General features: G+C 36.1%; 1 protein-coding gene across 31 annotated transcripts in view; it reads right to left on the reverse strand.

Moving 5' to 3' along the window:
* EYA4 (EYA transcriptional coactivator and phosphatase 4) overlaps nt 1-26163 on the reverse strand; it is a 341780-nt gene that overhangs the window by 58906 nt on the left and 256711 nt on the right. For 17 of the 31 annotated variants that reach the window (XR_016233728.1, XR_016233726.1, XR_016233725.1 and 14 more), the window contains 2 exons: nt 9624-9748; nt 7661-7729 (listed from right to left, as the gene is read on the reverse strand). Coding sequence is in view for 24 of the 31 variants with exons in the window: in XM_051854317.3 (XP_051710277.1) it covers nt 7661-7729; nt 9624-9748 (194 nt within the window). In the remaining 7 variants the exon portion in view is untranslated. The remainder of the gene's footprint in view (nt 1-7660; nt 7730-9623; nt 9749-26163) is intronic. The other 14 variants (XR_016233729.1, XM_070073546.2, XM_089332664.1 and 11 more) reach the window with 1 other exon arrangement.

Consider the following 26163-nt stretch of genomic DNA (forward strand, 5'->3'; position numbering starts at 1 on the left):
AAATTTCTGATTTCATAAGAGTATAATGGAAGTAAAGGCAAACACATGGCACCTATTCCTGCACTGGGTGCAAAATGAGGCAGTCAATAAATATCTGTTTTAAAAAAAGACTTAGGGGACAATATGTGTTGGGCTTTGTATTTTGCTGGTACGGTCATTTTAATGGTACAGTCATTTTTAAAGATAAGCTTAGAATCAGAGATCACTTCTTACAGCCACAAGTATCTCTTTTGAAAACACTTGCACTATGTAATAAACACTCCAAGACAGTGTGTTTTTTGACAGGATCCTCACTTGACAATGAAGTAGCCTGGCACACATTACAATTATTAGTTGCAACAAGGAGGGGACAGTGATAAACCCTCTACCCATTTGGTCACACCATATTTTCCCTTTTTGGCAAAACCCACTACACATACCACAGCAGCAAATAAATAAACTAAGTTACTTTCTGATTAACACCTCTTATGCTTTCTGCTCGTATATGGAATGACAGTTAAATAACTGAGAAGCAAGCCAAAGACTATGAAGAGGAAACTGAAGACTAGCTAATTAGGAACAATTACAGCAAAAAGTAGTGGAGCTCACAGGGTACCCACCAACTAACAAAGTCAGTAGTATTACATTGTTAGAAAGGCAATTGGTTTATGGGAAAACATGCAATAATGATTATGCTCTTTACACATTAGCTGAATTGACCACACCCTCAGCGAGCCATGGTTAATTTAGGACAGATGACTGAAAATGACATGATAACTCGATAGAAAATTCAGAGAAGTGTAAAGGTTGAAAAGAGGAAGTAAATAAAGTTGGATTCCTTATCCTATCAAAGGGGAAATGTAAGGTTGACTTTCTAATAGTAACAATAATTTGAGGAGTAGTGTTTAATCATTTGTGTAATGATAAATAATGAATCATCATTACTAGTTTTGAGTATTAATTTGCATAGCAGTTCTTACTACAGTTATATCTGATTGATAACTATACTTACCATTACTAAGTTATTTATCACTCCAAAATTATTCTTTATTTACACAATTTACTATGTATTAAATGATGTACATTTAACTAACCCTTAAAATAATCCTGGTGGATACAAATAATGATATCCAACTTATACACAACAACTGTGTATACTCTGGTGGACTGAGGATCCTGGATAAGTTACAGTGCAAGACAAGGAAGAGCTACAGTCTGAATTCAGGTGTATAGCTCCAACATTCAATGATCTTTCTGCCCTAACAGGCTGCCTTCAGGTGTGGTTTCTCACAGAGGCTCTTACCATGGTGAGAATGTGGCTATCTTCTAGACAGAGTCATTAGGAACACCTTATTAAACATGCAAGTGAAAAATACTGGAAGAGGATTCTAAGGTATGTTTTATATTTCTTTCTCATTATCTATTTTAAAACACAACAAGTAGGTTTTAAAATAGGTAGTGACGGGCAGCACACAGTGAAAACATACTTGATACATCCAGGAGCTATTTCTGTGCTTTTCAGGCATCAGATTATTTGTTCCTCATAGAAGTCAGCAGATAATACTATCATCTTCACATTTCAGATGAGGGAATGGAGGCACAAAGAAGTTCAATAACTTGCCCATATTCACATAATTAATGAGAGCTAGAATTTGAAATTAGGTAGTGTGTTTTCTGAACCCAAACTGTAATCCATACTGCGTTTTAGGCAGCATTAACTAATCCAGAAGTACTTTCATTTGTATAAAGCTAACCAAGACTATGGCCTAGGTAGGTGTAAAGGCTACTCTTTGCAATGGAACATCCACGTCTGACTTCTGATTTCAATGATAAGTAGGCTTAGTCCAAAGCCTTCAGCAAAACTTGGAGGGTAACCATGGCTACTTTCCAATTTAAATTTGTTTATATCTACAGGAGTATTTGTAAAATAGATTTATTATACTACTAGTAATGCGTGTTTCACTTATGAGTTGAGTCTGATAAAATTGGTCTAAAGCCAGACATGAAAATTCATTTCATTATTTTGAATTCCAGATTTGAGATTTGATTTCAAAAACTCAGTATTGGTTTTGATTACAATCCCCTCAGTTTGAAAGTTTTAGGTGGCCAAAAGGAGAAAGAAGAGGGAGAAAGAGTTTTTGTTCCGATTCATTATATTGGCAACATCGCTCATTAAAATTACAAAAGTCTGCATTTAGTAAAAAAATAAAATAAAATAAAGCTCATGTTCTAAGTAAAAGTATTCCCTAGAAAGTGTGTGAAGACAGGATTAAGGTATTTTCAGTGTATTAAGATGCATGGATTTTAAAATGACAATTCAACAAAACAGATGCTAACATGTGGGGGGAAATGACACACATTAAGGTAAAATGATTTTTCCTATGCAGGTAAGAACAAAAAAGAAAAGAGGAAAAAATCAATTATGCTGTCACAGAAAATAAGTTATTTCACTTAAAGCAGTGAGCATCAGCAAACATCTATTCAGCTCCAAGTAAGATGTAAAGTTGTTTTAATTTTTTAAAGAAAAGTGGTAACATTAGATAATAATAAACAATTTGATTTTTTCAGCAATAGAGAAATCAAAAGGTGAAATCAACATGCCTTATATTATTAATTGATTTAATAAAGAGATGTTAGAATACCAAGAAGTATTATCTTGATATTAATAAAACAGGGAATTGCTGTGGCCACTGCATAATAATTGTAGATAAAGCTTGAGAAATGGAAGTCATTTTCAGCAAAGCTTCAAATATAGCATATTTGTAGTTCATTCCATTTTCTTCTGTCTTGCTTTTGTTTTTACACTTCAAGGTGGGTATAACATACACTTTCCTAAGGGCAAGGAAGTTTTAAATTTTTTTTATTAAATCTGTTAAAGGCAATATTGGAAAGATGTTCATTAATAAAACAAGCCTTCCGATTTTTCTAAAACTTATAAAAATCCTCATTCCAAATGATAATCAGTGTATTCTCTCTGATATGTTCAAATGTATTTTAAACTATATTTTGTTTTTCTAAAACTAACAGGGTTATTTAGCTTTATTCAGGACAGCATCTGAAATCATGACATTCTATAAACCAGAAACAGAAACCTATAGGACAGAAAAACATTTTCCAACAAAAGTAAACTTGACACCAAATGTTTCGATTCAAAAGCAACAATCACATTTTAATGCCCCCAGTTGAAGAGTTTTGAGGTTTTATTCTTTCACATTCTCAAAATAAGTGAGTAAAAGCTAATTTCTCTGAAACTGGGATAAAATGCCTTTTTAAAGTGCTTTGCACAGAACCATCACGTTAAGAAACACTTGTATTGTTAGTCTCCCCACATCACTACCTATCTACTTGCAAGTTGGATGCTCTTCATACATATGAATAGTGAAGAAAATATATATATATATGCATACACACATATGGTAGGATTTTTTATTTTTAAGCTATAAAAATAACTGATAATTTTAAACTAAATCTAGGTCATACATGCTTAATATTAGGTGTTGATTATGGCTAATAAATCATTGATTTCCTCTTTTCACACCCCAAGTTTTAATCCTATCTGCATACATGTATTTTCAAAGCAAATTTAATCTTATCTCCTGAGAGTATCTTTAGAATGTTAATGTACCATTAATGTGCCTTATTATTTTTGAAGAAAGTTTGACTTCTTGACATAATTCAGATTTCAACTTCATTTGTTGCAATATCAGGCTTAATCCTTGAAAAGTGACACAACTAAAAATTTACATTTTACATTTCATCTTCAGGGACCTGTGTTTAAGCTCTGTGTCTATTTTTAAATTATTTGTTTATTTAAAAGGCAGAGAGGGAGAGAGAGATCCCATTCACTGGCTCACTCCACAAAAGTCGGCAAAGGACAGGAGCCAGGAATAATCCAGGTCTTCCTTAGGGGTGGCAGGAACCCAAATACTTGAGCCTTCATTGCATCCCAGGGCCTGCAGTAGCAGGAAGCTGGAGTCAGGAGCTAAAGCCAGGCGTTGAACCCAGGAACTCTGAAATGGGATGTAGGCATACTAACTGCCGAGCCAAAAGCCTTCCCTTGAAATTTACTTGAAAGACTATGAAGTACTTCAAAAATTTTGTGGAAAAAATAGAATTAAAAGATGAGCATATTTTGATACAAGGAATTTTTCAAGTGATATATGAGTATACACAAAAGTTCTTAAAAAAGTTCATGGGATATGTGTTTTAACACGCACAAACTTGTGGGGAAAAAAAAAAAACTGCACCAAAAAAAACTTCTCTCTTAATTCCATTTTCCCACAAACTTTTGGAAGTATTCTCATATGTAATTCCATGCACACTTCTTTCTAAATCACAAAATCACACATAGTGACTTTTGGCAGCTTAACTTCTACAAAGAATTTCAGAAAGAGATCAGGAAAGTTACAATTTATAACACTGCAGGAAAGCAATAAGTACTGCCTACTGGTTTTAATAATAAGCACAGCTTACAATTTATGTTTGTCTGATTCAATATACTCACTCATAAAGCTGTGAGTACCAAGTGTCTTTCATTTCTAACTATCCATGAAGTATTTAATTTTGTGAAATAATTTTATGAAGCAATTTATGACTTCCATCCTAAAAAGAAAATCTAAAAAGATCAGAGTCACAGCAGTAGGTAGTTCCACTGAACAAATAATACTAGTCAGAAACAAATAAAAATATCATATGAATCAATATCTAACATATTCAAATCTTTGGAAGATTCTTTGAAATATCAACTCCAAATATACAAAACACAATAAATTTGACTAGAATGTCTGATTTTATTTCCCTAAACTTTGTCTTTGAAGTATTTCTTTAATCTCATGCAGAATCAAATATTGCCTTCCTTCACGAGGCATCTACCTTAAATGCTCTATGGTACATGTCATTTTCTTGTCTGTTTCACTCTGCTTGACTTTCAGTCCCTAGAAGGCCAGTAGCATGTTCCTTAGATCACTGAGTTCCCCTTGTGTAGCACAGAGCCTGGTATATAACAGAAGCTTGATATATTTTTAATTAAGTGAAAAAGTGAAAAATCACTTTTTTTAAAGGCCTTGCCCTAAGTGTACTCAACAGAGCTAGATATTTTGGCATAAAAATGTAAGTAATCATGAATCTTTAGACCATTAAGCAAATCAGTATCTGAAATCACCCATATCTGGAAATAACTTTTTATATGATAGGCACGCATATTTATACGCCCTACATACTTTATGTAAATACCAGGCTGTGTGCCAAACCTGACCCATGGCCTGATCTTGTACGGTTCGTGAGCTAAGAATCGTTTTTTAACTTTGTAAATGGGTGAAAAATGTCAAAAGAACAATATTTGTATGTTAATATATTATGAAATTCACATTTTAGTGTCCAAAACTCATTTTACTCCAACACACCTATACTCATTTCTTTACATATTATCTGTTCAGTGGGGATTAATTTTTCCTACAGGTATCATATGGACTAGAAGTCTGGCCACAGATTTATTTGATAAATTATGGGTGCAATTAGTCTACTTTTAAATTTAATAATTTTAATATTTTTACAAGTGATAAAAATTTGAAAGAGAAACCTAAGGACCAATATAAATCTGAAGATTAAATTATATAATTAGGATTAAGATGATGAAACATTTTAAATCACTTTAAGGAATAGTGCAGCATACTTAACAAGCACCAAGGTATAATAGGATCTTCAAGTGACAGTATCAATTTATACTACTAAAGAACTTTTAATTAAAATTATATCTTTTATATCTCAAAGTTAATGGAAAGATCTTGAAAATCCATTAATTAAATATATTTTTAACTTTTGCTTTTTTTATTTTAAGTATTCTATAGAGTGACCTAATTCCAATAATAAAACCAGAGTTAAAAATGAAATAGTTTATCCTCAATGGGAGAGATTATGCAACAAATGCTTAGTTGTTTCATAAATATTTAACATAAAAAGTCGTTAAGACTCATTAAAATTTCATATCAATATGCCACAAGGACTATATTATTAATAATCAAAATGCACCTAACATTTACTATTAAAAGTTTGCCTTCCTTGGCCCAGCATATACACTGGTAAAAACAAAGGAATTTGCTATCTGACCATACACTGGGGAGGCTTTTAACATGATGCACGTTTTTATTTTCCTTAAGAAACTCTTGCCTATCGCATCTTGGCCTTTTGGCTAAGATCAAGTGAAACTGTTGCCTAATTATTGTTGAATTATTAATTAAAGGAAGAAGGATATTCTGGTGTGTACAGAAAGTACTGGCAAGCAATTTGTATACCTTATCTTATTAAAGACAAAAGCTTTGAATGTCAGGGAATTGTTATTATCTTCCTATAGAAATGAAGGCTCAGAGAGGTTAATAACTTGTTCCACGTAACACAGCTAATAAACATAGTTCTAAGATCTAGATCCCTGGTGCCCTGGACCCAAAGTCCCTGAAGCCCAAGTCCACATGAGGCAGTCAGAATGCTTTTTAAATACTAAATATTAAAAAAATAAAAATTAGAAAATTTTGTGACACATAAAATTATATGAAATCTAAACTCGAGGGCCCATAAATAAAGTTTTATTAGAATATAGCCACAGTTATTCGCATATGAATTGCTTGCTTCTGCATCATGAAGACAGAACTGAACAGATGAGACAGACATGCCATGGCCCACCAAAATCTTGCCCAGCCAAAATTACTTACTATCTGGCTCTTTACCAGAAAAGCTTCCATTGTTAGAACCTAGTCACTAAATTTTGTCAATATGTGAACAGTATATATATAAAATAAAAAAATAAAGTATATTTTTAAGAGTGAATTTGAAAAACATTTAAAACTAAAATTATAAAACTAGAAGCAATGAGCATGACCAAGTGCCCTTTATTCACTGGTCATATATTCCAATCTAATCTGAGAAACATGTTCCAGCCCACTTTGTTCTAAATGTTTGCTTATAATACCTATTTCTGATAGGCCTGAGCTCTTCTTTTTTAATCCTAAAATTGCATGGTTCCATAGTTGTGTGATAGTTTTATGGTTTTCTTTTTTTGAATTTTGAAAGCATTATTAGCATTTGATTTATGAGAAAGTCTGTTTGTATGTGTGTGCATGAATATAGTTGATACCTATAATTCAAAGATTTAGAGACACTTAATTTATAATTTCAAGCATATAGCTTTCATTGATGATAATTTTCAAAGGATATTGGCTATTAATGTTGCTTTAGGTACTCTGGAATATTCATCAAAGTCTGTAACTTAGTAAATATCTATACGATATGCTAAAAGATTCGTAAGTTACGAAATTCTGTGTGTTGTGAAGGTGATTAAGTTTGTATCTGTGCTCATTCTGCTTCCACTACTCTGAAGGACATGACTGTTAGGCTGAATTAATGCCACCATAAACTAATAAGAAGCTAGCAAACAATTGTGTGCACCTATTATGAAAAATCTAAAGAAAGAATATTACCAATCTAGGGAGTCTAAGATTAGAATATCCACTGATAAGAAAACCATAGCTAACTGTTACCAACAAGTAACTGAAGGGTATGTCCATTTCTCCTTTTTTTAATAAGCACTAACCACAGAGAAGGGAAGCAAACATAGAACAGCAACAGGCAGCAAAAGAGAGGAGCAAATCCACACACCCAAACACATGCAGTGTACCATCATCGCTCATACTTGTTGCAGAAGAGGGGGTGTTGCAACTCAGCAGCCAATCTGCTGTATTTAAAACAGTCATGTTGTCCCCTGAGAAGAGGAACAGTATAAGAGTTCATTGTCTGAATGCCCGCTGAGTGTACATGAACTAATCTTCAATGCTTGCACCCATTTCTGACCTCCCAGTCCAATCTATAATTTTATTGTATGACATTTACATTTTAGTTTATCAGGTCTGTTTTAGTTCAGTTAAACATATGTACATAGTAATTAGTGAACCTCAGTTCTGATGCCAGAGTGCTTGGGTTTTTTAATCTTATTGCTTGTAAACAATTTAAGGTTTAAATGTACATGTTCCTACTCCACCAGTCATCACTAAATATTCATATACACTTGCAATTCTGTAATTAATTAGCTGAAATTAAAGATGCATTTTAGAGACAAATAAATATTATAAACAAGGAAAATGTTAATCTACAAAGGGTATGGTGTAAAATATTATTAAATACAGGTGAGTTACAATGCACATAACTTTACAAAGAAAGTTTTAGACTGCACAAATTAAATTAAATGGAAAGAGGTGTATCAATTTCATATTTATTTAAAATTCAAAAGAAAATATGATGTGGCAAATGCTGACATCTGGTGATATGAACAGTTTGTAAATTAAAACAAATTTCACCTAATTGACTAGACATATACTTCAAAATGATTGTGGACAATTAAAAATTCAATTTCTATAACATATATACATTTATATGGTCATATAAGGGTATCTGTAAAGTTCATGGAAACAGAATTAAAATATATGTTTATTTTTTAAAAAGTAAGTTTATTTTGTGCAAAAACATTTTGAAATCCATGCATATCTGGAACATACAAAAAGTTCTTGGACATAGGTGTTATTTAAAAACTATACATGGATCAAAAATCTTTTTGCACCATAAAAACCTATCTTTAAAAAATTTTACTTCTTTTTTAAGTTATTTGAAAGTTAAGACAGAGGCAGATAGATACATAGATCTCCCTTCCCCTGGTTCACTCCCCAAATGCCCACAGTAGTTACTGTGGGCCAGGTTGAAGTCACAGCTGGGAACTCAGTCTGGGTTTCCACATGGATGGCAGGGACCCAACTACTTGGCCATCAACTGCTGCCTCCCAGGGTGCACATTAACAGGATAATGGAATATGAGCCAAGCTGGGACTTGAACCCCAACATTCTGATACAGATGTGTGCATCCCAAGCAGCATGTTAACTGGTGTGCCAAACACCTACCTGAAAACTTGTCTTTTAATTCCATTTCCCCATGAACTTTGAGAAGTACCCTTGTATTCTGATACAAAAATTGGGGGGGGGGGTGTATTTCTGATAAGTTGGGTGCATTTTATAAAAAAAAACAAGGCAAAATCATTAAAATAATAACTTATTGTTGCCCCATGCTTTGGCAAAATTTGGGCTAATCAAATGAGAAAATATCTGGAAAAGATAAAATTATTTTATAAACAAATCTTAAGTATTATTCCCTTTGAAAATAAAATGCAGCAGATGTGAGTAGGTAAGTATTTACAAAATGATTTTTAGAAAAACCATTTTTATAAAAATTTTTAGGTAAACTTCTTATAATTCAAAATAAAACCAAAGTGTATATGTATATATAACATGTACATGTAATGTCAGTCTGTCCACAATTCTAATGTTTTGGGAACATTTACGGCGGTAAATACCAAAAGGAAGCCTAATTAAAGGCCTTCAAAATGTTACTCAAAACTATTTATTCCCTCTGACTTTCTCCAGCTATAGCAGAGGAACAAAAATTTCAAGCAAATCAGTGCAACAATACATACTGTTTAAACAATACATTCCTTGGATATAACGCTGATTATGTTATTGACAAAACGATATCAGTTTATTAACAGGTCCCTCACATGTGAGAAAGCAAACACTGGCACATCAGTCTGGGTATCTGTGTGGGGATGCACTTACCTCCTGTGCCATTTGTTGTGACTGAGGTGCTGCTGAGGTTAGATTTGTCCAGCTTGGAGCTACCAGGAGCATCACTACCTCCAACAAGAGTGTGCGGACTTGCTAGGTCCTGCATTTCCATAGACCTGTTAGAACAGGAAGCAGTAGAGCAAACGTAAATATTTCAGCAATTGTTCATTAATAAATTACAAATATCATTGTTATACACGTGTGATCTCACAATCATAAAAACTGGAATCAGCAGCTACAAACAAACAAAATAAAAGCTTTTACAGTTAGGCCTCAAAATTTGTGTTTGTAGTCCTACAACTATTCCATATAATGAAGTAAAGAAGAAGGATTCTGCCATCACGGCAGTTTTATGTTGTTATGGATACTCTCCCTCCTCCATGAATTCTGCTGTAAAATATACTGAAATAATAAAAATGTTTAACTCCTCAAATTTCACATCCCTGCTGCCAATGAGGAAAAATCACCAGCCAGAAATAAACTCCAAACCAGAAGAGAAGCTTCTAGCTGACCTCGCTGACCCAAGGGGGCTGAAAACTGAGCCCTGGGCCTGAGAGCTGGAGTTGTAACACTTTTAGCAACCATTCAGAAACAGAAGCCTCTGACTTCATGTTTGTGTCAGGGAGTGTTCTAGAGATGAGATTCTAACAACACTAGGATTCTTGAAAGGCTGACTGGCCCTCTTCTGAAAAGATAACAAGAAAAAAATTCACAATATCCCAAAGTGGCCATGCATGTTTTCATTAAAGAAAGGACCCATACCAGATTTTTTAAATTGAGTGAATTTGTCACTAATGACCTGAGCTACAAAAAAATACTGACGGAGGATCTTCAGCTGACAGAAAGGATACCAGATGGAAACTCAGGTCTACAGGAAAGAATGGAGAATACCAAACACAAGTACACAGGTAAATACAAAAGAAGCAACAGCCTACCGAAGCAAGAAACAACTACATTATAATATGGTATGGAAGTAAAACAAATGACAGCAAAACCACAAAAGATGGTAGGATGAAATTAAACTTTTCAAATTTTCTTCTATTTTTGCATGTAGTGCCAGGTTGAATGTGAATAAGACACAAATTTAGGGTGCATAAAGTAATCCTTACTGTTAATTTTTACTAAGAAAAATACCAATTGGTATAACAAAAATACAAGAGAAAAATTAAATGTAAAAAATTGACTCATTCTTAAGAAATGAGAAAAACAAAGAACATATATGATAAATAGAAAATACACAGTGAGACGATACACTCAAACCTAAAAATATTGATAATTACACTAAATATCAAAAGACTCAACACTTCAATGAAAAGCAAAAACAAAAAAAGACTGTTTCTACAACCAACACCAACTATCAAGGATCTACAGAGAAGCACACCGATGGTACGGAGCATCCAGGCATACAGCCCTGGGACTTAAGAGCTCATTCCTATCACTGCCAGGAGTGTTACTAACGTCAGCTCTCCACTGAGCTCCTTTCTAGGACTTGCTCTCAAGTAAAAGGGCCACTACACCAAAGATCACACCCTTTCTGGGGGCAGCCCTTACCTACCAACTGGCTGATGTAGGGGAGTAAAGGGGGGGCAGCAGATGATGGCTCAAGTAGTTGGATCCCTGCCACCCATATAGGACACCTGGATTGAGTTCTTGGTTGTCAGCTTTGCCTGGTTTAGCCCTAGTTGTGCAGGCATTTAGGGAGTAAACCAGCAAATGGGAGATTTCTCTCTCTCTCTCTCTTCCCCTTTTAAATAAATAAATACATAAATGATTTTAAAAAGAAAGAAATTAGAAAGTGATCTAGCTATAACAACCCTAAACTTGTATGTATATACATGTAGGGGTTCAAAACACATAAAGTAAAGCTGACAGGATTAAAAGATAAAACATACATGTGATCATGATTGCAGGTTTTACAGCATGCTTTATATAATGACCAATAGATAAAAATAGAATAAAAATAAATTTTAAAAATAAATTTTGGCATCATTATCACAGTTCACAATTATAAGACACTGAGTAATTACAGAATAGATAATATTTTCAAGTGCACAGTGACCAAAGGTCAACAAAAGGATTATATGCTAGGTTACAAGATTGGTAGATTTTAAATTGAAATGTTACACATAAGGTATCTGACCATAGTGAATCAATTTAGAAATCAAAGGCAATTATATATAATGTAAATAATAGATATATAAATAAATCTATAATATATAAAATAATTCTCAATAGTTGAAAATTAAACATTATATTTCTAAATATTCAAAGAAACCACAAGTAAATGTAAATAATACTTAAGAAAAAATGATAACAAAAACACATAAAGTCAAAACCTGTGGTATGCAAATAAGGTACTGGTTATAGATAAATTTGTATCCTTAAGTAGTTATACTACAACAGAATAAGGGTTTAAAATCTTTTATCTAAGTTTCCACCTCAAGAAACCAGAAAAGGAAAAGTAAATGAAAGTAAAATGTAGAAGGGAAAAATAAACAGCAGAAGTAATTGAAATAGAAATTCTATGGACAATACAATTTATCAATTCAGAAAATGATCTAGATTATAATGATATTAAGATGATAATAATAGACTATCATTAACAATTGTATGACAATGAATTCAACAGATAAAACTAGTGAATTGCTTGAAAGAGAAGCTTATAAAACCTGACCCAATTATAACAGAAAATCTGAAAAAATCCTAAATAAATAAATTCATAATTAAGCATTTTTCAAAAAAGAAAAGTGCAGGGTCATATGACCTCATTAGTGAAAAGTAATGACAATCTTTTACAAATTTAGGGAAAAATCAAAGGAAATGCTTTTCATTCCCTTTTAGGAGAGCAGAATTACCCTGACCCACAAACTGACATAGATAATTTCAAAAAGAAAATTATGAATCTTTATTTCTCGTAAACATTCATGAAAAAAACCTAATGAAATACTGTCAAATCAAATCTAGCAATAAAAAGAAAATATATCATGACAGAGTGTGGTTTATGCTAGAAATGCAAAATTGACCTGACATTTGGAAATCAATGTAATTCAATATATTAACAGAATATTATTTCCATGGGTACAAAAAAGTATGTGCCAATATCCATCATCCATTCTTGATAAAAATTCTTGGCAAACCAGAAATATTTTCCCCATCTGATAAAAACCACTCTTGAGAAATCTATAGCTTCTATAGCATTTAATTATGATATATTGAATTCTTTCAGAACCAAGGCAAAGAGGTCTGATTTTCTCATTGATATTTCACTGGCAACCTTAGCCACTATAAGACAAAAGTCAATAAATAAAAAAGGTGACGTGCAGAAAGAAAAAATATTTAAACTTACTGATAACACAATTGTTTATCTATAAAATTCTGGGAAATTCATTTTAAAAGTTCCCCAAACTACAAAAACTAATGAGTGAATTCACTAGTTACATACACAGGGCCCTTGCAAGTACTAAACAAAAACATCTGAAATATTTCAATATCTTTGCAGTTCAAGTGCCAAAATATCAAAACAGTGATTGCTGAGGAAGCTGGAAGTTGGACTATTGATAGTTCACCTCCAGTTCAACTCAACTCTAGGAGGTAACTGAATGACCACATCCTTGTCTTAACTGCTAGAGAAAGAACTTAAACTCTTCAGGAGAGAAAAAAAAAAAACACAAGTAATATTCTTCATTCTCTACTCATATAAACAGTCCTGTGTTGCTAACAGTGGGGATAGTTCTAAGAGATGTATCATTGGGTGGTTTCCCTGTTGGGCAAATATAATAGAGTGTACTTAAACTAAGTCAAATACCATGTCACTAGGCAATATAACCCTACAGAACAATAGATTCATATGCACTCCACTGTTAACCAAAATGTCATTATTATGTACACAGTCATACTGTTTAGAACATTATAAATTTTTTGAAAGTTGGGATTACAGAAAGAAAGGGAGAGACAGAAAGAGAAGAGAGAGATTTCCCATCTGCTGATTCACTCCCTAAATGACCAGGGCTGGGACAGGCCAAAGCCAGGAGCCAGGAGTCAGGAGCTTAATTTCCTGATGAAGGAGGTCTCCCACATGAGTACAGGGGCCCAACGCACTTGGGCCATCCTCTGCTGCATTCCTAGGAACATTAACAAAGGAGTTAGATTGGAAGTGGATCATCTTTGCTCGATGCCTGTATGGGATACTGGCACTGCAGACAGCAGCCTGACCCACTGTACTACAGCACTGGCCCCACATTGTTCAGAAAACTATGAATATTTTGAAACATTAAAAAAGAGGAGGGGCCGGCGCCGTGGTTCACTTTGTTAATCCTCCACCTGAGGCACTGGTATCACATATGCCGCCGGTTCTAGTCCCGCCTGCTCCTCTTCCAGTCCAGCTCTCTGCTGTGGCCTGGGAGGGCAGTGGAGGATGGCCCAAGTGCTTGGGCCCCTGCACCCACATGGGAGACCAGGAAGAATCACTTGGCTCCTGGCTTCACGGTGGTGGCATTCATTTGGGGGGTGAGCCAATGGAAGGAAGTCCTTTCTCTCTGTCTCTCTCACTGTCTATAACTCTACCTGTCAAATAAATTTTTTAAAAAATTTAGAAAAAAAAGAAAGTGTGACTCTTAGAAGACAGAAAACACAGTAAGTAGGAGGAAACCTAAATACAACCTAGTTTTGGGCATCGATCAGGAAGACTGAAAAACCAATGTGAATATTTTTAAAACTTATAAGAAAAAATTCACATAACACACAGTACATATGTGTATGTACAAACATATATACACATATACATGTCATATATATACAGGTCTTATACAGGCCATACACATTTTTTTTTAGACAGGCAGAGTTAGACAGTGAGAGAGAAGAGAGACAAGAGAGGAAGGTCTTCTTTTCGTTGGTTCACCCCCCAAATGGCCGCTACAGCCGGCGTGCTGCGCTGATCCAAGGCCAGGAGCCAGGTGTTTCCTCCTAGTCTCCCACGCGGGTGCAGGGCCCAAGCACTTGGGCCATCCTCCACTGCCTTCCCCGGCCACAGCAGAGAGCCAGACTGGACGAGGAGCAACCGGGACAGAATCCAGCGCCCCAACAGGAACTAGAACCCGGGGTGCTGATGCCAAAGGCAGAGGATTAGCCAAGTGAGCCGCGGCACCGGCCAGGCCATACACATATTGATATATGCATATAATATGGGAACTATATAATAAAAAGTTCAAAAAAGAGTTTCAAAAAGTTTATGGAGAATGGAATTAAAATAATAATGCACATTTCCATGAACTTTTTTTTAAAAGATGTATTTATTTATTTATTTGAAAGGCAGAGTTACAGAGAGGCAGAGGCAGAGAGAGGGAGAGAGGTCTTCCATCTGCTGGACCACTCCCCAAATAGCCACAGTGGCCAGAACTGAGCTGATCAGAAGCCAGGAGCCAGGAGCTTCTTCCAGGTCTCCCATGCAGGTGTGGGGTCCCAAGGACTTGGGCCATCTTCTACTGCTTTCCCAGGCCATAGCAGAGAGCTGGATGGGAAGTGGAGCAGCCAGGACTCATACCAGCGCCCACATGGGATGTTGGCACTGCAGGCGGCAGCTTTACCCGCTATACCACAGTGCTGTCTCCCCATTTCCATGAACTTTTAAAAGCCCACTGGTATACTCTATTTGGGAGAAAAATGGAAACTCTTTCAAAAAGGACCAAATGAAATTTCTACAATGAAGACTAAAATACATTAAATACAAAATACACTTGAGTGAACCTAATGGCAGATTGGACACTACAAAAGAAAAGGTCAGCAAATTTGATCTGCAATCTAAAGTTGGCCAAGAAAAATTTTCCAAACTGAAGCAGAGAGACAAAAAATTGGAAAGTATCAGGTATAAATAACCTGTGGAACATTATCAGAAAGCAGGACAAAGAGAATTATTAATAATAATATTAAAATAAATAATGGTCAAAATCTTTCTAAATCTGATGAAAAACACCAGCATAAAAATCATTAAGCACAATGAATATCAAGTTTAATAAAAAAGTAAAAATAATACCACAGCTAAACCCATCACAGTCAAATTCTGAAAATAAGAGAAAACTTTACTGCAGGAGAAGATACACAGGGGGAATAATAATGAAGTTACAGCTAATTTCTCATACATCTGTATTTATTAGATAAAATGGAAATAGCAATGAAGCTGTTTCCATTTTTAATAGTATCAGTGTTTTCACAGCATTATTTGAGATAAACGCAGACTTGTAGGAAACCTTCACATTTACAGAAGACTCAGCATTCTGCTTCAAAAACCATCGCGGTAACACTATAGTTGGAATGACTTTTAGGTTCAGTATTTATACAATACAAGAAAACAGAAATTTTTACGAATGGAATGTATAGGTTGCATTGACCTTGTAAAAACTGAATTTTGGCAGGCTTCTTTAAGCATTTTGGAAGATAATGTTTCCAGAGAGAATGTTAGAAGGACTAAAACTGGAGAATAAATACTGGGACTCTGAATTTAAGCTGAAATAGTCAATTATTATTTCAAAAAAAATTCTTTTTGAATACTATCAATGCTATAACATTACAAGCGCTTACTGAACCCTGAAAACTCCACCACACTTTCAGATTCACATTTAAGCAATCACCTCATGTACCACTTCCTGTTCCACAAATGATCTATGTTTCAAAGGATCCATGATTCCCCTCACAATCTTAGCTTGTACATACCATTTCACATGTGATGATAGCTCCTATAAATCATCTTATGCAATTTTTAAATAGCTAAAAATGCGACTTCCTCCATGATGCTTTTACTGGTCATACTGTCACATTATTGTAAAATTTTTATTTTGATATTCCTCTGCAATACTTTTAAGTCTATTTTAATTTATCATCATATGGTCTAGCAAAGCAAGAATGTTTTTCATTTACCCTTGAACTCCCATAGTGCCTTTCATATAAAATAAGCTAGTAAATTGTCATCAAATTTGGCAGCTTTTAAGTTACTTTGGCGTTCATTCATTGAATAAAAATAATAAGCATCTTAAATATGTTTACATATTCATTTATGGGTCATTTCCACATACAAATGGACTATGTACATTTTCCTATATATTATACACATTGCAAAATATATTCAAAAACGCAATTGTTCAAAGTGGTAAGAATGAAATAAGCAACATCTTTATAAAATATATTTTAAAATTATTTGACAATGATTTCTGTTGTTGACAAAGTAACTAGAAAACTGGGTCTTGATTATTCCTACTATAACAACCAAACTCAGGAAAAAGAAATATTGGAAGCAACTGTTTTGATGGCACAGGACTTGGTCCCCAAGACAAAAATAATAAATGAGATTAGCTCTTAGACAAAAACTGATATATTGTCCAAATCCTAAACATTCCAAAAAAAGCTGTGTCCCTTGACCAGCTCCTAGGAATTAATCTCCAAGGCCCTGGCAAACTTGCCTTATAAGAGTGTCTTCGTTTACGTGGGGCCTTGGGCCATGCCAGTAGTGGATACTAACAATGTTAATTCTGGATGGGGGCTTTGGGATAAAGATGGTAATGAAGTTTAACCACGTGTGTGGTCCAATAATCTTAAGTAAATGACCCCAAATAGAAACCCTAGATCAAGTGTTGGGTCAGCTTCTTGGTTGGCAATCCTCTGAAGGTATTGTCACATGTTATCACTGAGAGTAGTAATTGCTGTCTCTCCAACTCTCCCAGGAAGACAACAGGTAATTAAATCCTACTTTCTCCTGGACTCTGGTGTATGTGACTTTTCCTCTGATAATGTTAATTTATATCCTTTAACTCTAATAAATCACAAACATGGGTCCGATAGCTTTTGTTTTTGCAGCTCTTTCTGGCAAATCATTGGAAATGAAGATGGTCTTGGGGAACCTTCAACAATAACCCTGCAATTATTGATCAGAATTCCACCTAAAGGCATCAATTAGACCTCAATATAAGCAGAGAATATCTTGTCTTACTGAGTTGATGAGACAGAGATGGGAATCTGGAAAGGGTGAGGTGGGTGGAATTTGTAGTATGTATAACCTCATAATGGAAACCTGCCTGAAGAAGGAGTTCCAGGAATCCAGAACATCTTATGAGGCTAGACAGTGAAGCAAACTGTGAGCTGAAAAATTCTGAGAAGTCACATGAGGCCTGAATGATATTGGCAGTCAACCAGAAATCCCAAAGGAGACCTAGCCTCAATATAGGTCTACAGTTTTCCTCAAATGTAGTCTAATCCAGAGTGCCCTGGACAAGCTTACAAAAAGGTTCAAAAACATCAAGCTGATATGAACAGGACAAGATACACATTTTAAAGAGAGGGAAAAAAAACTCAAACACTCAATAATATAAAATCCATAATCCAGACAAGAATTAATAGACATTCAAGAAGCCAGAAAATGTGACCCAGTAAAGAGAGATCAGACAATAACAACATAACCCTAAACAACAGAAGTAGTGGAATCAGCAAAAAATGCCACTAAAATCAAACTTTTAAAAAATGTTTTGAATTTACTAAAGGGCAGAGAGACCCAGAGAAACAGAGACAGATGGAGGGATGGAGGAGGGGAGAGGGAGATAGAGAGAAAAAGAGAGATCTTCCATCTACTGGCTCACTCCCAAACACAAAGGCTGGGGCTGAGGCAGGCCAAATCCAGGAGCCTCCAATTCAATTCAGGTCTCCATGTAGGTGTCAGGGACCTAATTACTTGAGCTAATGTGCATCCAAGGGTACACATCAGCACACCCAAGGGTGCACATTAGCAGGAAGCTGGAAATGGAAGTGAAGGCAGAACTTGAATCCAAGGCACTCACATATACGATGTTAGTGTCCCCAGGAGCATCTTAACCACTGTGCCAAATGCCCATCTCCACATAAAACTTTTAAATATAGTTAATCATGAAGAGAAAGTATGCACATAAGTAGGAGGGAAGAGTAAGATATAACTAAAGTAAGACTTCTAGAACTGAAAACTACGAAAAGAAAAATTTTATCAGGTGGAATTAGTAACATGATGTTATAAAAGAAAAGATGAAAAAAGAAAAAAACTGAAAACAAAGCAAAAGAAAATATCCAACCTAAAGACTAAAATGAACAAAGATTCATACTGAATTCACAGTGCCTCTGTGTCCCGAGGGGCAAAATCAGTTTAGTTTCTCTGCAAGTGAAGCAGCAGAAGGAAAGGAGAGAAGGGTGCAGAAAAATATATTTAAAGAAATAAAGGCTTAACGTTTTAGAGATTTGATGAACATCTCAATGAAGCCCCAGAAAGATACATCACACATATATACGCACATGTGTCCATGTGCACACACACAATCCAAACCAAGGCACTTCACAATCAAATGGGGAAAATTGGTTGCACACACAAAAATGTTAAAAGCAACCAGATAACTTCATAGCCTTTTTAATGCAATGCAATGCAAGCCAAAAGATGAAAGAGTCATTAAGATTGGAGAAAAACAAATATGCCAACTTAGAAATAATATGGACCTCCTGCAAATATAGCCTTCAAAAAGGAAGGTAAAATAAATATGTCTAAAAGAAAAAGAGCAATTTATGAAAAACCCACGGCCAACATCCTATTGAATGGGGAAAACTTGGAAGCATTTCCACTGAGATCTGATACCAGACAGGGATGCCCACTCTCACCACTGCTATTCAATATAGTTTTAGCCAGAGCTATTAGGCAAGAAAAGAAATTAAAGGAATACAAATTGGGAAGGACCATCCCTCTTTGCAGATGATATGATTCTTTACTTAGGGGATCCAAAGAACTCTACTAAGAGACTATTGGAACTCATAGAAGAGTTTGGCAAAGTAGCAGGATGTAAAATCAATGCACAAAAATCAACAGCCTTTGTATACACAGGCAATGCCACGGCTGAGGGAGAACTTCTAAGATCAATCCCATTCACAATAGCTACAAAAACAAGCAAATACCTTGGAATAAACTTAACCAAGGACGTTAAAGATCTCTATGATTACAAAACCTTAAAGAAAGAAATAGAAGAGGATACCAAAAAAAAAAATGGAAAAATCTTCCATGCTCATGGATTGGAAGAATCAATATCATCAAAATGTCCATTCTCCCAAAAGCAATTTACAGATTCAATGCAATACAAAACAAAATACCGAAGACATGCTTCTCAGATCTGGAAAAAATGATGCTGAAATTCATATGGAGGCACAGGAGACCTCGAATAGCTAAAGCAATCTTGTACAACAAAAACAAAGCCAGAGGCATCACAATACCAGATTTCAGGACATACTACAGGGCAGCTGTTATTAAAACAGCATGGTACTGGTACAAAAATAGATGGATAGACCAATGGAACAGAATTGAAACACCAGAAATCAATCCAAACATCTACACCAACTTATATTTGATCAAGGATCTAAAACCAATCCCTGGAGTAAGGACAGTCTATTCAATAAATGGCGCTAGGAAAATTGGATTTCCACATGCAGAATCATGAAGCAAGACCCCTACCTTTCACCTTACATAAAAATTCACTCAACATGGATTAAAGACTGAAATCTATGACCTGACACCATCAATTTTTTTTTTTAATTTTTTGACAGGCAGAGTGGACAGTGAGAGAGACAGAGAGAAAGGTCTTCTTTTGCTGTTGGTTCACCCTCCAATGGCCACCGTGGCCAGCGCGCTGTGGCCGGCACACCACGCTGATCCGATGGCAGGAGCCAGGAGCCAGGTGCTTTTCCTGGTCTCCCATGGGGTGCAGGGCCCAAGCACCTGGGCCATCCTCCACTGCACTCCCTGGCCACAGCAGAGAGCTGGCATGGAAGAGGGGCAACCGGGACAGAATCCGGCGCCCCGACCGGGACTAGAACCCGGTGTGCCGGCGCCGCTAGGCGGAGGATTAGCCTAGTGAGCCGCGGCGCCGGCCTACCATCAAATTATTAGAGAGCATTGGAGAAACCCTGCAAGATACAGGTACCAGCAAAGACTTCCTAGAAAAGACCCTGGAGCCACAGGCAGTCAAAGCCAAAATTAACTATTGGGATTGCATCAAATTGAGAAGTTTCTGTACTGCAAAAGAAACAGTCAGGAGAGTGAAGAGGCAAAGGCAACCGACAGAATGGGAAAAAATACTTGCAAACTACGCAACAGATAAAGGGTTGATAACCAGAATCTACAAAGAAATCAAGAAACTCCACAACAACAAAACAAACAACCCACTTAAGAGATGGGCCAAGGACCTCAATAGACATTTTTCAAAAGAGGAAATCCAAATGGCCAACAGACACATGAAAAACTCTTCAAGATCACTAGCAATCAGGGAAATGCAAATCAAAACCACAATGAGGTTTCACCTCACCCCAGTTAGAACGGCTCACATTCAGAAATCTACCAACAACAGATGCTGGCGAGGATGTGGGGAAAAAGGGACACTAACCCACTGTTGGTGGGAATGCAAACTGGTTAAGCTGCTATGGAAGTCAATCTGGAGATTCCTCAGAAACCTGAAGATAACCCTACCGTTCAACCCAGCCATCCCACTCCTTGGAATTTACCCAAAGGAATTTAAATTGGCAAACAAAAAGCTGTCTGCACCCTAATGTTTATTGCAGCTCAATTCACAATAGCTAAGACCTGGAACCAACCCAAATGCCCATCAACAGTAGACTGGATAAAGAAATTATGGGACATGTACTCTATAGAATACTATACAGCAGTCAAAAACAATGAAATCCAATCATTTGCAACAAGATGGAGGAATCTGGAAAACATTATGCTTAGTGAATTAAGCCAGTCCCAACGGGACAAATATCATATGTTCTCCCTGATCAGCGACAACTAACTGAGCACCAAAGGGGAAACCTGTTGAAGTGAAATGGACACTATGAGAAACAATGACTTGATCAGCCCTTGTCCTGACTGTTGATGTACAATGTAATACTTTATCCAGTTTAGTATTTTTTTTGTTTTGTTCTAGTACTATTGGTTGAACTCTGTAATTAACACACAATTATTCTTAGGTGTTTAAATTTTAACTGAAAAGTGATCCCTGTTAAATATAAGAGTGGGAATAAGAGAGGGAGGAGATGTACAATTTGGGACATGCTCTATCGGACTTGCCCCAAATGGTGGAGTTAGAAATGTGCCAGGGGATTCCAATGCAATCCCATCAAGGTGGCATGTACCAATGCCACCTCACTAGTCCAAGTGATCAAGTTCAGTTCACAATTGATCACACTGATAGGTCTAAGAGTCAAAGGGATCACACAAACAAGACTAGTGTCTGCAAATACTAACTGATAGAATCAAAAAGGGAGAGAACGATCTAACATGGGAAGCGGGATACACAGTATACTCGTAGAATGGCACATGTCCTAAATAGCACTCTGGCCTCAGAATTAGCCCTTAAGGCATTCGGATCTGGCTGAAGAGCCCATGAGAGTATTTTAGGCATGGAAAGGCAAGAGACTCGGGTGGGGGGGGGGGACACAACTAAATGAAAGATCTCTGCAAGTGAGATCCCAGTGGAAAGAACGGGGCCATTAAAGAAGGAGGTACTTTTCTCTGAAGGGAGGAGAGAGCTTCCACTTTGACTATGACCCTGTCGGAATAAGATCGAAGTCAGCGAACTCAAAAGGCTTCCATAGCCTTGGCAACTCATGACTAGAGCCTAGGGAGATTACTGACGCCATAAACAAGAGTGTCAAATTGTTAAGTTAACAACAGGAGTCACTGTGTACTTACTTCTCATGTGTGATCTGTCCTTAATGTGTTGTCCAATGTGAAGTAATGCTATAACTAGTACTGAAACAGTATTTTACACTTTATGTTCTGTGTGGGTGCAAACTGATGAAATCTTAATATATACTAAATCGATCTTCTGTATATAAAGATAATTGAAAATGAATCTTGATGTGAATGGAATGGGAGAGGGAGAGGGAGATGGGAGGGATACGAGTGGGAGGGAAATTATGGGGGGGGTTGCCATTGTAATCCATAAACTGTACTTTGGAAATTTATATTTACTAAATAAAAAAATAAAAAAAAATTAATTTTGATTTTTTATTTATACAAAGGGAAGAAATTTCATATACTTTAGATACACAGTTTGAAGGGCATAATGACTCTTCATTTAAGTGGGTTGATATTTCTTAAATTAAGGAAGCCTTTAAAAAACAGAGATGTATTATTGCTGCCCAGAATACAGCAAGAATATTTCTGTAATATATCCTTTTGTATGTTTTATAATTAATTTGAATATGAAATTTTTAAGCCTAATTCATCCAAAATATAAAATTGATCTTAGAGTTAAATAGTACAAAATGAGTAACAGGTACCTGTTATCACTGAGGACATATCATTGCCATATATTATGTGACACATTTTATGCTTGATACTTCATATATGTTATCTTCTTAATCTTTAAAATAATACATTGACATGCATATCATTTCCCACTTTTTCTAGATGAAAAAATTGAGACTCAGAAATGATACTCAGCATGTCCAAAATCACACACATAGAATGCAGCAGCACCACATGTTCAATTCATGTTTATCTGATGCCGTAACTCAGTTTCCAATTTCTATCATACATTGCACATTTTCCATTTTTAAGTGACTTTCTTTATAGAAACTACAATCAAAGAAATATAATCTTGCAATAAAATATTGTGAGCAGTTTTCAAAAATTACTAAAATTCAATACCAGCCAAATCTACTCTACCAAATTATGATATTTAAAGGTGACTCTAAATTCTTCCCAAGATGTCTATTTCAACCCATTTTTAGTGATTCTTATGCCATAAGGCCATGTGAATGCCACCATCTGGACAAAATTTTAAAAAATGAAATTATCCATAAACACAAAACCACAGATACACAAAAGAAGAATTACAAAATACATGCAAATATTTTCTTGGGTCTTTTCTGCAGTTTTTCTGTAGTGTAGTTGGAATTTATTTCTGTCTGAAATTGTCTTCTTCAGCCAAGGAAGAGAGTAAGTCTTATGTTCATGCACTTTTTAGAGTCTACTCTAACTCAGAAACCATGATTCATCCTGCACAGAACCCGGTAATGAGTCACTGCCCTGTTTATTTATAGGCTGTCTCCATCAGTTGTCCCCATCCCAAGAAATGTGAAAGCATCCTAGACTTTCAAAGACACCTACTCAATGCCAGCTTTTCCTCTCTGCATAAAGTGGACAGCATGTATGCATGGTTCTATTTCCCATATTCTCAAATTCTACCAAATTAGTAAATTTATATTTTCCCATATTTCAAGGAAAAAATTCAAGTATTTGCTTTGCTCATAGCTTCCTTTCCTATATAATACAAACCTCAGTTCTTCTGAGATGAAAAATAGGAAGAACAACATCAGTTTGTATTCATATAAATACAGTATAAGGCTCCATTGGGGCAGGGATTATTTTCTATTTTGTTCACTGTTTGTTTTCCCTACTCCTAGAATAGTGCAGTGTACTTAGTGGATGCTGATGAATGACTAACACAACAAGAATAGAAAGAAATGCACATGAAGTGATTGGAGTCACTTAGAGTCAATTGTAGTCTAATTCTTTGAGTAAGGATCCAATATTTTATAGAATAAATGAGAATTTTTGAATATCAGAATGTCGAACTAACAAGAATAAAGCATTGCCATGGACAAAATGTACATGATTAAGCTTCAGGCTCTAAAGGAACATTCAATATCCTGAAATGAAAAAAAAATGCTTGTACATTTTCTTTATTCTAGGGATAGTTTTAGGATGTCTTCTAATGTCCTCAAAGATTTTTCAGGCTATTGATAGGATAAGGGGAGAGTTTTGTGTTGTTGGGGGGATAGTGATTAGTTCTCTCATGCAAACATGTGTGGAAATTTTCATACCTATGTGTATGTGCAATTTGAGATCTCCCAAATGAGAGGTTGTGTGTGTGTGTGTGTGTGTGTGTGTGTGTGTTAGAGAAAAACAGAGGAAGGTAGAAAGGGTGTGAGGCGGAGAAAGAAAGAGGCCAGAGGAGAGATGATCTACATAGACACAAAAAGACACAGTGGGGTCGGGGGGAGTAATAGAGCAATGTGGTGGATCAGGTGAAAAACACCGGGATATGCCACTACGGAACATCAGTTTCCATTTTTCTGGAAAAAGTATGTGCCTTTCAAAACATCAGGCAATGAGGCTAGATCATCTGAAGTCAACATATTTCAGGTTAGCACCCAAGAACTCCTTGTTAGAATCCCAGCCTTGAGCCAGGTACTCCACAGGCGGTAAGGCTGGAAGATGTGGCTTCCCTCTGCAGCACAATGTCTTTGTCACTGATCATCCTGAGAGTCCCAGAAGGAGACCCTCACCAATCTACTTCCCCATGGTCAGAACTGAAGCCATTTGCAGAGGGGAGAAACTACAAGAGGAGAAAGACCTTTACTAAAATTTAGGAAGGTGGGCTGGGCACAAACAAGGGGAGTTGTTCTTACTGTTTTGCCAGTGACCTCATGCTTGTCCCTGAGGCCAGCATGAATGCTTGCAGTGCAAGTGACCCATCTGCCAGGGTGACCTCAGGCCCTGGAGCAACAGCAAATAAAGCCATGGACACACTGTTCTCTGGACACTTTTACAGTCCTGCCTTTCCAGGGCTTGCAGCTCTAGACCTGAGACTGCAATTCTAGCCATTTCTTTACTATGAGTCTAACACATTTTTCAGATAAAAATGTCCACCCCTCACACTTTCAGGAAATGTGGATAAATATTTCAAGATAACAAAAACATTTCTCTAAATTTTGGCTTTCAAAAGTTCTCCTTCATTGGAAAACAAAGAAGTAAACAAAAACCCAACAGAGTCTCCAAGTATTACTTGAATGGTATAAGACTCAAGTTTCTTTCAGATCAGTTACAAACCATGGTTGATGAAGCAGGAAATTATTTTCCACTAGCAAGTAGTGGGTAAAGCCTATAAGACCACAATCAAAACATTTAATGCTCTCAATTATACCAAGAACTTTTTTTTTCCTATGGAAAAAACCTCTAAGAGTAAGGATCCAATATTGTATAGAATAAATGAGAATTTTTGAATATCAGAATGTTGAACTAACAAGAATTAAGCATTGCCAGGTACAAAATGTACATGATTAAGCTTCAGGCTCTAAAGGAACATTCAATATCCTGATGAAAAATGCCATGTTATGCTTTAGGCTGAGTGCTAGCTAAGAATTTTGTACTGTCAAATAAAACCCGAGTTTTAAACTCAATCTTTGTCATTTACCAATCATGGCAACTTCGACTTAAAATTGGAAATACGCCGGCACCGCGGCTCACTATGCTAATCCTCCACTTGCGGCGCCAGCACCCTGGGTTCTAGTCCCAGATGGGGGGCGCCGGATTCTGTCTCAGTTGCTCCTCTTCCAGTCCAGCTTTCTGCTGTGGCCTGGGAAGGCAGTGGAGGATGGCCCAAGTGCTTGGGCCCTGCACCCGCATGGGAGACCAGGAGAAGCTCCTGGCTCTTGGCTTCAGATTGGTGTGGTGCGCTGGCAGCAGCGCGCTGGCCATAGT

This window comes from Oryctolagus cuniculus, chromosome 5 (assembly GCF_051225735.1).
Source record: "Oryctolagus cuniculus isolate XC-2025 breed Fujian yellow rabbit chromosome 5, ASM5122573v1, whole genome shotgun sequence".
NCBI lineage: Eukaryota > Metazoa > Chordata > Mammalia > Lagomorpha > Leporidae > Oryctolagus > Oryctolagus cuniculus.